This window comes from Procambarus clarkii, chromosome 89 (genome assembly GCF_040958095.1).
Source record: "Procambarus clarkii isolate CNS0578487 chromosome 89, FALCON_Pclarkii_2.0, whole genome shotgun sequence".
Taxonomy (NCBI): domain Eukaryota; kingdom Metazoa; phylum Arthropoda; class Malacostraca; order Decapoda; family Cambaridae; genus Procambarus; species Procambarus clarkii.
This window is the reverse complement of record NC_091238.1, coordinates 6,520,586-6,537,409: the sequence shown is the minus strand read 5'-3', so window position 1 is coordinate 6,537,409 and position 16,824 is coordinate 6,520,586. Positions and strand designations below refer to the sequence as shown.

At 44.2% G+C, this 16,824-nt stretch overlaps 1 protein-coding gene across 1 annotated transcript in view; it reads left to right on the top strand.

Moving 5' to 3' along the window:
* Nucleotides 1–573: 573 nt before the first annotated feature.
* Nucleotides 574–16,824, top strand: part of LOC138359133 (titin homolog) — a 290,896-nt gene continuing 274,645 nt past the window's right edge. Inside the window, 5 exon segments of the mRNA XM_069317866.1 lie at nucleotides 574–785; nucleotides 11,386–13,327; nucleotides 14,154–14,306; nucleotides 14,520–14,696; nucleotides 15,747–15,861. Coding sequence (XP_069173967.1) covers nucleotides 11,388–13,327; nucleotides 14,154–14,306; nucleotides 14,520–14,696; nucleotides 15,747–15,861 — 2,385 coding nt within the window. The 5' untranslated portion in view covers nucleotides 574–785; nucleotides 11,386–11,387.

The window sequence follows — 16,824 nt, the reverse complement described above, 5'->3', positions numbered from 1 at the left end:
GCAATATAGAAAGCTGCTGGCAGCAGCGTCTGTTGAAATGAAAAATGATCATATCTCCTGTTTCAGTCTTGGAAGAAATCCAGACGTCTTCTGAAGATAAGCTGATGAAATATAGACCACTTTAACGTAGCCAATAAGTATAGTTAAGGGTCTGCCCCGCCCACCTCGCATTATTCACCAACTGGCAACACCAGTCTTGGCGCCAAAACCGTCCTCACGTATTTAGCATTCTCTTCCTCTAACTAATAAGATAAACATTAACATAAAACTAAACTTATTTAATATTAAGTATTACTGCATTGCATAAATCAATACAAAGAAATTCATCGTGTTATACTAACTTTATACTGATAACCAGTCGGTTTCAAACATGAAAAGCGTCTCTAATTGACACACACACACACATTTAGCCTCATGTCCACGTTGATATGACCAACAGCAAGCGGTCATTAGAGTAATAAATAACGCAGAAGAGGTGCCAGTGCCAAAATGGGGCGTATAGGAAACCCTCCTTCTCCCCCCCTCTCCCCCTTGGCCAGGCTCCGCCTCCGTGGCACCATATTGGCACCCTCGGCCACCCGCACCGCCTCAGTTTCGAGCCGAGTTTTCTGCCATGCACACCACCGAACGCTTTTAATATTAATATTTTTCGAACTTAGGTTTAAGGCTATTTATTACCATGTTTTTTTTTATAAGTGTGCGTAGTGTATTGTTTTTTTGTGTGTGTGCTATTTATTCTGTGCGACGTATGTTTGCGTGTTCCCCCGTGCTAATATAGCGAATAGGTGAGTACAATTTTATCCACTGTATTTTAGTGTATTGTATACTGTATTACTCTTGTTGACTATATACTGTATTACCGTAGTTGCACACTATATTACTCTAGTTGTATACTATATAGTGTATTGTGTACTAAATAACAAAGTATATTGTACCTGTATACTAAATATCAAGTGTATTGTATACTGTATTCCCCTTATTGACTTTATTCTGTATTACTGTTGTTTATTGTGCACTTGAATGTCCAATAATTATACACACCTCTTTTGTATCAAAAGTATACATTTTACATTTAGTATGTTATAAAGTATACGATTTTAATTAACAAATGCTAGTTACTACAACATTAGTAATAATTGCTAATTACATCATTAGTAAAAATTTTGTTACCAAAGCATTATAACGCTAGTTACCAAATCAATAATAACGCTAGTTACCAAATCATTAGTGATAATTGCTAGTTACCAAAGCATTAGTACCGATTTCTAGTTACCAAAGCATTAGTACCGATTTCTAGTTACCAAAGCATTAGTTAAAAATTGCTAATTACCAACGCATTAGTAACAACTATAGTTATAATGTCATTACCAATATGTGAGAGGTGTTGATTACCATAAGAGAGACGAGTGACAACTTCAGAGCCTAAAGGTTAAGAAAACATTGCATACTGCTGTACAGGCGGTGAGAAGAGCGCTGTGTCTAATGTTTAAGAACTAGCAGCAGCAGCAGCAGCAGCTTAACTTTGAGTCATACTGCTGGACCCACTTCCTTGATGTAACGGATCGTGGTAGTTGGTCACCTCTGTGGCGGTGGTGGTGAGGGGGTGGTGGTGGTGAGGGGGGAAGGGGGTCAGTGATGTTGGTGGGTGTGATGGTAGTGGTATTGGAGGGGGCTGGGGTGTAGTGATATAATCGGGTGTAGTCGAAGTAATGGGTGTGGTGGTACTGTTGTTGGTGGGTACTGGGGAATGGTGGTGGTGGTGGTGGGTGATGATTCATATTCGCAGTGGTGGGTTAGTTTACGTGGTGTCATATTCGCGAAGTTGGTGGTGTATCCTGCAAGTGACGGGGGTGGTATTGTCGAGTTGCAAGTACCGCCAAACTATACAATTATCACCAGCACCACCACCCCCACCATTGATATCTGCCCCCCCCCCGTGTGTGGTGGTGGCTGCACCACCACCACCCCACACACACACACACACACACACACACACACACACACACACACACACACACACACCACTAGCACCACTACCAACAAACACACAACTACCTCCCAGCACCTACTAACGGTCCATACACAAGTATTTCAGATAGTAATCGACGTCTGAGGTCCCTACCTCCTCTTGTATTACTCCCTGGCACTGGATCTTATCAATCACAACAGCGCCATATTTGATTAGCTCCCTATTATAATCAACATATATATATATATATATATATAACACATATAATCAATTCATATATATCTCTTTCGTATCTCCACCATATCACTTATGTACTAAAAAGATGCATTTCTTATGTTATATTCAGTGACTTGAATCGTTAATTCTGTTAAGATTTGAAGAATAAATGAACCAAATTAACTTATTGAACCTGGTAGTCGCTAGGCCTAAACTTAACGCATAGCCTAATCCGTCAAGTATAGGTGAAAATTGTGACGTCACAGCCTAACCATTTTTAGTTTAGGCAAATTCATCTATTGTGAATTTTATACCCATCCTGTAGGCTAAATCAGTCCTGTGGGGGTTATACCAATCATTTAGGTTATACCATTCTGTGGGCTATACACATCCTGCAGACAATACACGTTATCAATATCAAGCTCTCTCATAGCTTGCTTGAATAGAGAGCTTGATATCGATAATTCAGTATTCTATCATGCAACCAGTATCTTGTGTGATCTCTCAATCCCCATGGCAGCCTAGTAGTACAATCCTTATTCGACATACTTTGAGGGGGGCGACGGCGATCAAGGAATCGGATGCGCTCTGCATGTTAAATATATGATTTCTTTAAAGAACGTTCCGTTTGGATTTGTTTACTTCGTTATTTTTAAGGTTAGGAGACCTGCGCTCATGTTCAGTTGTAGCCTTAAAAATTATATAACACGGGCCAGTATCACGGGCCAAATTATAGTACACGGGCCTGTTTGACTATAGCTTTCTTAACTGGTGGTTCCATAGCTTAATAAAAAAAAAAGAGGACAAAATTCAAGATGATTGTCTTTGTGTTGTGGATTTATACAAAGTCACTTTCTTATCTTGCAAGAAATAGCGTCCAGTACTATTGACAAATACCTAACTACACTCAATAGTATTAAAGTACAATAGCTCGTTATTCCTACAGATACTGTATTGTTCTTGCTTGCAAACTCAAAAAGTAAATTTCACAAGAGACTTAAAACCATAATAATAATAATAATAATAATTATATAAAACAATTTTATTACAGTAATTTACCGTGACGAAACTATAATTTCGCTTTGTTTACTTATTTAAAATTAACTATATTAAGGAAGAATTAAGGCATTCCTATTTTGTTTTTATTTACATCTTAGAGAGTTTCCGAAACAAACGTGTCAATTGCAGTAAGATTTAATGGTAATAAATGCTGAACTCAGTGGACAGCATGATGCGCTGGCTCTTTCCCAGGGAGAAACTGTTACAACAAGAATTTCACAGAGAAACTGAACTTGCTCTACACGAGTCGTTCTAGTAACAGGTAGTCCCTCACGGAAGATCTGAGGGACATCACGGTATTACCAGAACAAATCCTAAAGGGTGTGTTAAGTGCTGGTTTTGCCACCAGTAAGATTTAAAGGAGCAGCTGAGGGCGGCCCGACAGCGGTAGCCTAGGGCTAAAAATGTTCCCTGCCACGCCCGCGCTTTTCACTCTTGCTATACGCTCAAGGGCGACCTGTACCTCTCTGCCCCTTGGCACTCATTCCAGCAACACACTCAAGCGCGTGATCTGTATACTCCCTCCTTGACACTCACTCCAGCTACATTAATTACCCTTTGTGGTTAAATTGTTAATAACACCATCTATAACAGCATCACAGTAGGAGAGATATAATCAATTTATAAATTATATAAAATATAATGTACTGTATATATATTTTAGATTTAGATTTTGTTATTCAAGTAAAGGTATATTCACTGAGTTACATACATAATATTAGATTTAAAGATAGAGATAGTACATACAATACCTAAAGCCACTAGTACGCATTGCGTTTCGGGCAATATATGTGTAAGCTAGTCAGAATTGCATTTCACTTTTGTAAACGCTCATTAATCATAGTATGTATAAAAGAACATACCTCGAACACCGTTTATGTAAGACAAACGTAAATTTATGTATTTTAGCATTTTAAAAGCATTACAATAACCTGTTGTTGTTTATTCAAATAAATCGTTGAACGATATGTATAACAGATCTCTAACTATATGGTTAGTCATTCGTGGAATCAAGAGAGCACTTGAAATGTAAGTCTACCCTATTACCGTGCACTAGCAAACTCTGGGTAGAGCACAAGAATATATTCCAGCACAATAATATGCGTGAGTGTATGAAGTAGTTACAGAGTTGAAAGTATCTCGTACCATTTGGTCTGAAATCATTGATAACGGGGCAATCACAGATACAGTGTTGGAGAGTATGTACTGTACTTGCTTTCGTTCACATAGTTTACAAATGGAATGCTCACCATTAGGAGATTCATTACTTGTAGCCACCTGCCATAGATATCGATATCCCAGCCTAGTACAATATCACACTGTCTAGTGGATGTTTTGTACTGTCCGTACTTATTGTTCTGGGATGTAAACACATCACAACTCTTTATTCTCGTTCTTTCTGATCTTTGAGTGTCAGTGATTGCTCTTCTGCCATCTCTAATATCTTGGAATATTGCTGCTTTTACAGCAAAGTTTGGAATGTCTAGATCGAGCTTCAAGCTTGTCACATTCAGCCTTATCGGCCGTGTTCGTGTTATCACGCTGAACCTATGTGAGATGGTATCCATATAAAGGAGATTGAAATTCTTGCTCTGTATATAAATGATGTTTACAGTGGATGTTAAAACATTCTTGGTAATTAATTTGCATGTTGGGTTTTCAAATGCTTGAAAAGCTGACTTTGAATCACAGAAAAATTACTCCTCCACTGTTTTTCAGTGTGTTAATGGCAAGTTATAGTGCAACTGACTGCGGGCTGCTGCATGTGTGGAGGCATGCCAGTTGTTCAGGCTCACACTACCACATGAAACCCGTCACTGTCACCCGGGAACAAGGACGCAGTCTCTGTGCTAATTTGCTCCCGACAAGTTTACACTGCGACCCAAAATAACGCAGCAAAAACCTCTCGCTGGGCATTATTCCTCATAAACATAAGCCAAATGCTTATTAATTCCGCCGCCGGCGAGCGTCATTATATAATGCAATGTGGAAAAAATGCCGGAATTCAGAGAACACCATTAATGGTATCGTGCTGTATACAATGTTCTTACTGTATTAACATTGTACACAGCACCGTGAGAAAGGATGTAGGCTACATCCGAAAACTGTTCTTGTAATAAGCTTACACATTTATTGAGTCATCATTCAAGCACTACGGCGTTGTATTAAGTTTCTCAATAATAATAATCAGTTTGTTATATACCTGTCGCCAGGTTGTTGTTAAAGATTTGCTACCTGGAACAAAGTTCCAAGTAGCACGGGCTATGGTGAGCTCGTAGTACCTTTGTCGCCAGGTCTGTCAGGTTAAGCACCGTTGAAGCTGGCTGTCACAAGTAACATAAAGACTTGTCTTTAGTTGGTAAACCAAGCCAAACTACAAACTTCTCATGTTGTGGTTTTTGTTTGTAAGACGAAGTAAATATGTATCAATTATCCCCCAGTCCAACTTCTTTAATTTTTAGGTTTGGAACTCTGTTACTTTAGTGAGTAAAGGTCAAATGAGGTGTGGGTGTCAAGGGTGGTGGGTGGCTGGTGTGGGTGTATGTGAGTTTGCATAAGGAGGAGGGTGGTGGGTGGCAGATATGGGTTGGTGTGTGTGTGTGTGTAATTACCTAAGTGTAATTACCTAAGTGTGGTTACAGGATGAGAGCTACGCTCGTGGTGTCCCGTCTTCCCAGCACCCTTTGTCATATAACGTGTGTGGTGTGTGTGTGTGTGTCACGGGAGACATCTCCCGTCACGCAGGGTGCAGTCGCGCCTCCACAGATCTCCAGTATCATCTCTTGATACTGGCGATGGCTCAAAAGAGCCACCACTTACGGGCTATTCGTGCCCGTGCCACCTTTTGGGTGGCTTAATCTTCATCAATCAATCAGTGTGTGTGTGTGTGTTGCCTTGCAGCCGTGTTCTTAAGGGGATCAAAGAGGTAGGAGAAGCCTCCACACACACTCCAGCAATTAGTGTGTTCATACTGCCGCTCTCTTACCATTGTCATCGACTATTTCTACTGCTTCCCTTATGCTATTTCTACATTTGTCTTATTATTGTTGCCTTTTGTGTATTGAGAACTCCATCCCTTGTTATGTTTCTTGTAGTTCAATATTTTAAAAATTCGGAAGCATCGCATCTCATTTTCGCTTTGTCATGCCATTTCCAATTAAAAATAGAAATTCGCCAATATGGCGGGAAATCTCGCAATACCTTGCGTCCGCGAATAGATTTAGAAGCAAAATATGCAGTCACCCAACAGATGCGGCTTACATGTATGTGGTTTATTGTAAACAAAAATAGAAGGGTTGGCAAGATGGCGTTACTGCGTGCTGCAAGACGACAGTTGAGTGCGAATGTTGATTAACAGTGGGTGGGTCTTATGGGGCGAGGCTTGAGTATTTGAAGGAGCTCCGTTGGCGGGCGGACGTGACGAGAGAGAGAGAGAGAGAGAGAGAGAGAGAGAATGTGTGTGTGTGTGTATTCGGCCCGCTTTTTAACTGTCAATCGATCAACTGTTACTAACTATTTTTTCACACAAATACACACACACACAATGCGAATCCCTCGGCCCATCAGTCCACAAGGCTGCTGCTCTCACTTCAATTGCTATTCCAGCTGAACCAGGGAACGAACCAACTCCAACAACCTGGCTGTACCACAAGCTAAACGAAGTGCACAACTTGTACATAAGGCTATGGGAGAAGGCAATCTACACAAATAGTACAACCTATTGTAAGAAATTGGTGAACTAGCACAACCTGACTGTGGGAGACTAGGAACTATCCATCCTTCCTAGTGTGACTCCACTAGCTTCAGGGCGACATTAACAACCAAGCGAACACCTTCACCGACCACATCCTGGATTACCAGTGAGAGTGGCCCTGGTTAGGCAAAACTATAGTATTTTTTTAGTGTGGCAGATCGAGGGAACGGGTTCCTTGAAGAGTGGGACTTCCAAGTGTGGTGGAGCCAGGATATAGAGCAAGTAGAGTGTAACTCCCAAGACACAATCCCACCACAAAATTGGCAAGACGGAACTGAGTGTGGCACTATGAGGATGGCACTATGAAGGTTGTTACTGTGAGGATGACACTGTGGGAGCTGTTACTGTCCAGATGGCACTATAAGAGCTGTTACTGTGCGGATGGGACTATGAGAGTAGTACTGTGAGGATAAATATGGGGGCTGTTATTGTGAGTAGTACACTATCAGAGTAGTACTGTGAGGCTGTCACTATGAGAACTGTTATTGAGAAGAAGCAATGTGAAAATAGAGCAAATGGTATTGTGAGGTTGGCTGACATGAGGCTATCATTGCGACAGGTACAATATTGGCGGTAATATGAGGCTGCTTTCCTCATAATTCCACCGATAATACTTGCTCTCAGGGGGGGTGACACTTTGCAGATATTTAATGACTATATTTAGATAAAGCTTAAAGGACTAAACTTTCCTTCAACAACAAAAATTGTGGATTGTCTCGAAATGTTGCCTCTTAAGTAATATAGCTTTGATAGATTGTATGAATTGTTGTTATTTATATGTGCAAGAGGCTTTACATGGAGCGAGTGTCTTACCACTGCGCCACGGGGATAAAGAGTGTATTTGTTGCTAGTTCAAAATACAAATTTATTGGAGGAAGCATGAGAGACAAAGGGGATAGTGTGTGCATGTATTTACTATTTGTGTCTGCAGAATCGTGCTATTATCCCTTGGACCCCGCCTTACTAACCAATCTACTTTTCCTCTGTTATATCAACTACATATATTTCTCTCTAACACACACATTCCCAGGAAGCAGCCCGTAGCAGCTGTCTAACTCTCAGGTACCTATTTACTGCTAGGTCAACAGGTGCATCAGGATAAAAGAAACTGCCCATTTGTTTCTGCCTCTGACGGGAATCGAACCCGGGCCATTAGGGCTACGACCCCCAAGCACTGTCCACTCAGCTGCGAGGTCCCCTCTGTACTCACCTAGTTGTGCTGGCGGGGGTTGAGCTCTGGCCCTTTGGTCCCGCCTCTCAACTGTCAATCAACTTGTGTACAGATTCCTGAGCCTACTGGGCTCTATCATATCTACATTTGAAACTGTGTATGGAGTCAGCCTCCACCATGTCACTGCCTAATGCATTCCATCTGTTAACTACTCTGACACTGAAAGTTATTTCTAACGTCCCTGTGGCTTATTTGGGTACTCAGTTTCCACCTGTGTCGCCTTGTTCGCGTACCACCAGTGTTAAACAGTTTATCTTTCTCTACTATATCAATTCCTCTGAGAATGTTATGAGTAGTGATCATATCCCCCCAAGCTCTCCTGTCTTCCAGCGACGTGAGGTGCATTTCACGCAGCCTTTCCTCATAACTCATGTCTCTTAGTTCTGGGACTAGCCTAGTGGCATACCTCTGAACTTTTTCCAGCTTCGTCTTGTACTTGACAAGGTACGGGCTCCATGCTGGGGCCGCATACTCCAGGATTGGTCTTACATATGTGGTATACAAGATTCTGAATGATTCCTTACACAGGTTCCTGAAGGCATTTCTGATGTTAGCCAGTCTTGCGTATGCCGCCGATGTTATTCTATTTATATGGGCTTCAGGAGACAGGTTTGGTGTGATATCAACTACAAGATCTTTCTCTCTCTCCGTTTCCTTCACTGACTCATCCAAGTGTTAGTAACAAAATTATTCAGGTAAAACTAATTCCAATGGAACCTTCGCCAAGCCCACTTTCTTCATGCACAATTCTTGAAAGTGCTAATTCCTAGCGCTTTCAAGAATTGTCGGCTAGTTACTTGTACCTGGTGGCGTAGTGGTAGCACACGCCTCGCGAGTAATTTGGTCCGGGCTCGAATTATGGCCAGGGAAGAATGACTGGGCGCCAATCCTTAACTGCTTGCCCCTGTTCACCCAGTAGTAATTGGGTACCCGGCTGTTAACCGATTGGCGGGTTGTGTTCTAGGGAAAACTAGAAGGATATCTTAACCATGAGCTATGGGAAGGGAAAGCTCGCATCCTTCAGATAGTCAGAAGTCGTCTGCTCGTGCAAGACCAATGTAAACAAAACATATATATATATCTTTATACCGCGTGTATTGTTGTTGCTCTGAGGGACAGTCAGTCGGTCAGTCGGTACACAGTGGTGATGACCAAACCACACATCAGGGAGTGACGAAACAACGACGTTTCGCGCCGTCCTGGATCATTATCGGTGTAACAGAAGAGAGAAAGGTGCAGGCCAATATGTGAGGTAAGGCCAAGTCATCATATCTTCAGCTATGAAGATATGATGGCTGAGGTCACAATGTAAGTCATATTGTGACTTATCGTCTGCGTGATGATGAAGACATCAAGGCTTCCCTCCTCTCGGTACTCAAGATCATAAGACAATAATGTTCTTCTATAGCTACATGGGAACAATTAATAAATTTTGTATAAGCACTATACATATATGTCCCTATAAGCATACAAATGGGCCGTACCGATATACTTGTGTATTTATGTACGTGCAAAATCTGAAAGATGTTTCCACACTTTCTTCAACAACTGAACATGCAAAAATTCTGCGTGAAATGATATAAATATTGACATTTGGAAGCGTAAACAAGTCGACATGAGCCTGCAGTAGGTTACTGCCTTGCGTCTGGCAACAGTGACGACTTAGGCATTTGGAGCTTAACGAAACTTGAGTCCCTATAAACCATGCAGGTGTCTGTCTGGCCTTGAAGTTAGTCTCAGTCTCGGTCTCTCTCTCTCTCTCTCTCTCTCTCTCTCTCTCTCTCTCTCTCTCTCTCTCTCTCCTCTCTCTCTCTCTCTCTCTCTCTCTCTCTCTCTCTCTCTCTCTCTCTCTCTCTCTCTCTCTCTCTCTCTCTCTCTCTCTCTCTCTCTCTCTCTCTCTCTCTCTCTCTCAGGCTAAAGTGGACCAAAATTCCACTTATGTAATTTAGATTACTTTTCTTAAGCTAAGCTTGTTTTCTCTTGGCAGAGAGCTGGGAGTGTGTATACAAGGTCTGTCTCATGTATTTCAATATATAATATATAAGTTGTGAGGGTACCACTTCTGGTGCAAGTGTGGGGGACCCATAGCCTCGGGGAAGAAAATAAGAAGTATTCAGAGAAGACCTTGTGGATTCTCACTAAACACTAATATTTTCTTCTATATAATATGGATGTTTATACATAAATATGCATCATACACATACACTGGGATGCTTGTGTACAGAATTTGATGTTTTTCATTGCGGGATGGGGGGGTGGTGCTGACATGTATTTCATGTTTGGAATTATGTACTGTAGATCGAGGCTCTTAGGCTACCAGCTGTGGGAGCAGGGCGTCTCATCTTGGAGTAATCTTTCTAACATCTCGAAGGTGTTCTACACCCTGGTGGCTTGCTGTTGTAGTCTGATGTTTAGTGGTTATATGTTCACGGCTTCATGGAGTTCCTGAATTGTTTGGTCATACGATGGACGGTGTTTTTCTGCTTCTTAATGCTTTGTTTTACACTACAGTACTTGTCATTTTTACATGTAGGTTTTTATACGCGTGGTGTACGGTGAAAACCCATACTCTATACTACTCGTGGCAAAACCTGTATTGGTTCAATGTTGTTATTGGTAAGACAAATGGTAATATGTTGGGTGTCACTTGCGAGATTTTCAGAGAGCTTACAAGCATCTGGGACACTGAGGTACCGTATGTAAGAGCTCGACTCCGTGTCTAGCTCCAAAGTGGTGAGTGGTCCATCCATCCTCGTAACGTGTACTGCAGCAAGTGACGGGATCCGCATTCCTCAACAGTGGCACCTCTCTCGACCGCTCTCCCTAATTAGGATGAAAGAAACTCTGCCCATTGTTTCTCGCCGGCGCCCGGAATCGAACCTGGGACCACAGGATCACGCGTCCAGCGAGCTATTCGCTCAATTTAGTCTGAAAGTTTCGTTGCGCGCGCACACAATTTGCTGAAATACAGTACTTGAATGTCCACACGCGAATGATAAGATCCGAGAATGTTTCACTCATTAAAGTGTGCAGTTTGCATTGTTACTATCGTCAAGCTCTGAACGTTGGTTAGTTGAGCCTCTTAATCTTTCACTTGTTTTTGGGTAGTTTTAAGTAATTCGCAGATGTTTACATTTGATTTTGTGTTTGTTTCAGTCATGGCGACGTACGATAATGTTACTGTCGAAGCCACGATCTCTGCCACAGTCTCGGACAACGACGACGACCCCCACACGACTATGACCCTCCCCAAGTCCGACGATGGTGCGCAGTGTCGTGCCCCTGGAGAGTCGACCACGACCACGACGACGACGACGATGATGATATCAAGTCAAGGTGTGCAGGAGGAAACCCACAAGAATCAGGAGGAGAGCAGTACGCCACACGCAGAAAAGAGGAGGTCTCTCTCCTTCATGAGGATGCCGAAGCTGAAGCGGGAGAAGTCCTACTCAGAGACCCTCGAGAGGAAGAAGAAGAGAGTGAAGTTCTCGCCCCACGATGGTGACGACGGCGTCATAGTGTCCACCCGCGTCTTTGAGCCTCAGGACGTAGACTCACGCCCGAGGGAAGACGCCCCCGCAGAGAACAATCTTGTCTCCGCCACCATCAAGAAACTCATGAGAAAGAGTTCGAAGAAAAGGAAGGCGAGCATCGAAACGCAGACGGAAGATAAAAAAGATGAAGACAAGGAAAATGAGAAAAATAACAGTAGAGCACCAGAAGGAACATGTATACAGGAAGTCGAGGATGTGAACCCATCGTCCCCCGACACCCAGAGTCAGCAGGAAGGTGACGTGACTCTTAGTGCTGAGGTCAGCAACCTGACAGACAGCACGATCACCTCTGCTGGTGGTGACACGCCAGTGTCTCCAGCTGCCAGAGTCTCAGACGAGCTGGCGTGTCTGAGGCAGCCTTCCTCTAGGTTAATGACACCTGACTCGTCTGACGGTGCCAGCTGTGACGTCAGAGCTGAGGCCGGAGTGCCAGCAGTGCCGCGTCCTGCGGTTATTAATGAAGAAGATATTACACATTCAGGTGATGAGCGACGTATATATACCTCAGAGGAACAATTAGATACAGCAATACCTGAGAACAGCAACATGAACAATTACAGATTGAAAATAAACAATACACATCTAAATTATCAAAAATTACTGAGTGAATATGAATACGATTTAGGAGTTCCTCGCCAGGTGGCGCCCTTGTCTGAGGAGCAAGAGCTGGAAATAAGCGAGTTCAGTAAAGCCGACGATTCTCTGGATAATTCGTCATCGTCGTGCGAAGAGCTCTTGGTCGTAACCTCGTCAGACAAGTGTAGTGCCACGTCCTCCCAGGTGACAGTGAAGCGCGAAGGGACCTTCACCCTCGACGGCCCTCCTCCGCCCAAGATAACGAAGCCATCCTGCGACGCTGCTGGTGTAGATACCACGCCCTGCTCCAGGCGTCCTTCCAGGGATAGTCTTGTAGAACCCCTCCAATTCTTCGTTGATTTAACGACACCAGAATTATCATCTCCGAAAAATTCTCCAAAATTTACTCGACGTTTAGAACAAAATACTTGTAAAGATGGTAGTTCGCTTGCAGCTAAACTTTCTCCCAAAACGATCAAGCAGACGAGAGCAATAGATCGTGGTAAAAAGCCTCAAGATCCAAATTCTACCATAACTACTTTGAAAAATAATGCAAAGAGAACTTTTGTGAATGCTTGGAGAACAGCCACCAAAACCCAGGAGGTGCCCAGAAAATCATTAAACCCCACCATGAAGTCTCCTCGTGAGACCTCGACACCCAGGGACTCCCCAACCCAACAGCAGCAACAGGAGAAACCAGCACATGCCAATAACACCAAGATTGACACAAAGACAGCGAAGTCCGTGAGCTGGGAGAAGCACCCGACGCCGAAGGAGACCCGGTCGCCGGCGAGACGCAGCCGTGATCCCACGAAGGTCCTCCCGCGGCAGGAGCCCAAGAGGAGCCCAGTATGGGGAGGGGTGTCCCTACCCACCTTCAGACGAGAGGGCACCTTCACTAAGAAGTATGACTCGGAGATGGAACGTCTGCAAGCAGAGTGTAACAGACTCAACGTCGAGAAGGAAAGGTTAGTTGATGTTTATCAGTTTTGCTGGAGCATCTCCAGGCTTCATCAAACATTTACGTAACCACTTACGAAACCTTTACATCTTCCCTAAATCATAGCGGCTTTGTTAACATTTATTAAATTTTACGAGATTTGAAACTTTAAAACAACAGTTTAGGGTTATTATTGTTATAGACAACTTCTTAGTACTTCGGAGCTCAAACTGTTTAATAAATATAATAAGCCACCATAATTGAGGAAAGATGTACAGGTTTAGTAAGAGAATCCTGGTCCTGATCAATCAATACTTACCTAAGAGTGATTACGGTCAATGAAGGTTTAGTTGTCATGTCTCGCCTACTAACCTTGTGGTGTATCCTGTGTGTGTGTAATATTAATAGTGTCCTAGGTCATGCGTGTCTGGGCGCCATACTTGACGTGGAGGTCACCAGGTCAGGCCTGGGTCTTGAGTGCCACCTTAGCCATTCATCAGTGCCACATTTGGTATGTGTCATCATTTATGCCACGCGTCAGTGCCACCGTATTTATCATTTTATTATATTTAGGTTAGTTGGTTTCATTTGAACTATAAAACCACATCAAGTTAGCTTCAGCATTATGCATCCCTGAGCAGAATCCCCGAGAAGAATCCCTGAGCAGAATTCCTAATATAATCCACGTGTAGAACCACTGAGTAGCTATCGCCTATTCCTGGCCACTATCCCAGAGTGGCTCACATTGTAAGGCGCCAAATATGATCTCGCATATCTATATATTTGTAATGTGGCTCATAAAATGAGAGTATATTTGTAGTATAACATTATATAATTGTGTGTGTGTGTTTCAGGCTTCAGAGCGAAGTGTGTGAAGCACGCGCGAGGCTGGAGGAGGAGACGATGGCCAGGAAGGCCCTCAGACGCACCCACGACCTCAATCTCAGACACCTGAGAGAGGGCGAACTGAGGAGGACAGAGCTACGACTCCTAGATCTCAAAAACAGGTGAGTAACCCCCTGGGAGGATCTAGAGGGGAAGGCAGGGATAAGAACTATATTCCAGGGGATGAGAACTATAGGCTAGTGTGAGCTTTATAACCCGAGGTGAGAACTATAGGTCAGTAGGTACAGATATATGAGAGAGAGAGAGAGGCCCCGTGGAGATCGGCGGACCGTCTCTCCAACATCTCCCACCACCACTACGCCTCCTTCCCCCAGACTGGAGGACGAGAGGCGCCAGGCCCTGGCCCAACAGAAGGATGCTCTGACGAGGACTCACGAGGCCGATATGATGCGGACAGTCCGCGAGAGGGACGAGGACCACCGCCGCCAGTTGCATGAAGCTAGGCTTACCCAGGAGAGGCTCAAGGCCGAGATACGGCGGGAGGCTTCCAGGTGGGTGGTGAAGGAAGGGTTGTAGTGGTGGTTGTAGTGGTTATAGGTTAGGTAATAATTGTAATTACGAAGCAATAAGATGCTTATCTTAAGATACTAACAAGGTTAGGTAAGGTCGGTGTTTTCTATGAATCTTTTTAAGGGTATCTATTATGTTAAGTATGTCACCTATGCACATATTTAATAAGTCAATATCGACTTATTAAATTTGCGAGAACGGGTTGTAGTAGTGGTGGTGGTAGTATTAATGGTGGTAGTAGTGGTCGAAGTAGCAGTAGAAAGGAGTAACAGAGGTAGCACTAGTAAAGTAATAGGATGGAGTAGAAACAGTAGTAATAGGGGTGGGGGTGCAAGCAGTAGTAGTATTAGTAGTAGTAGGGAAGGGGTATGGGGGGGGTCAGGGCAAGTCCCGGTAGTGCAGTAATTAGTGCAATTTGCTCACAACTGCTTGGTCCTGTGTTGAATTCCTGGCAGTGCCAGAGTTTAGGCCACGTCTCCTCTACCAGTCTCACACACACACGTGCACTAGGCTCATACGCACATATTTGCTAGGCTCACACGCACATATTTGCTGGGCTCACACACACACACACACACACACACACACACACACACACACACACACACACACACACACACACACACATGCTAGGCTCACACACATATGCTAGGCTCACACACACACACACACACATATGGTAGGCTCACACACACACATACACACATATGCTAGGCTCACACACACACACACACACACACACATACGCTAGGTTACACACACACACACACATATGCTAGGCTCACACACACACACACACACACACACACACACACGCATATGCTAGGCTCACACACACACACACACACACATATGCTAGGCTCTCACACACACACACACACACACACACACACACACACACACACACACACACACACACACACATGCTAGGCTCACATATACGTTATGCTCACATTTCACAACAACCCTATGAGGAAGCGGGCTGGTAGCATCACATCCCTGGTAACACATGTCCTCAACTGTGCCTGCAGGTGCGAGCCCACACCAGTGCCATGGTGCCACGCTACTGACCGGGACCTGGACCGGCTCAACCGAGACTTGTCGACGCTGCGCGAACACAAGAAGCGACTGGAGGAAGCCGTTCTGGTAAGTGCCCGTGACGTCAGTCGTCTTGCATGCGTCTTACAGAAACACTTGAAGGTGATAAATGAGTTTGAGAACTTACGCTTTGTAATGGGGGGGGGGGGATATTGTTGCTGTAATAACTTGGCTGCGGTAGGAGTTGGCTGGTATTGTGCAGAACTGTGTATACTGATAACTACTTTAATTAGTGATAACACCTGCTAGGGCCCTGCCTGGCTACACACAGCGCTGATCTAGCGGCGATAACATCCTTATATTTACCATAAGGCCGTCACACTGATGACAAGGCAGCCGTGACTTACGGCCGGCCAGGGGCGCGTGACGGGACTGGTCCACACCTCGTAAAGCCACAGCTAAACCTGTTATGAACCGCCTCCTATGTGAGGGATGAGTATGTAGGTGAATGAGGGATGGGTGTGTACGCGTGTAGGTGAATGTGTGAGTTGTCAAAGATGTGTACTTGGATACATAGTCCCATTATAAACAGGAGGGAGAGGATAGTAATACTAGTCACTATCTCTCTGATGTGTGAACCCAAGCAACCCTCCTAACTTATCGTCTGTTGCTTAGAAAACGTAAATATTTGTGAGTCGTTATTTTTCATAGTAGGTTGCATTTGTAACGTTGGTTATCATGCATAAAACGCGACCTATTTGTCGAGGGGACGAGTTGGCTTAAGATGGTGCCTTTAAAAATATGTTGGCCACACTTACCGGGGCTTCATTCACGTAGAATATGTAATGGCGATGGGGACCAGGAAAAGGGGGGAGGCGTCTGGGAAGGGGTGGTGATGGGGTGGCGCCTGGGAAGGGGTGGTGATGGGGAGGCGTCTGGGAAGGGGTGGTGATGGGGTGGCGTCTGGGAAGGGGTGGTGATGGGGAGGCCTCAGGGAAGGGGTGGTGATGGGGAGGCCTCAGGGAAGGGGTGGTGATGGGGAGGCCTCAGGGAAGGGGTGGTGATGGGGAG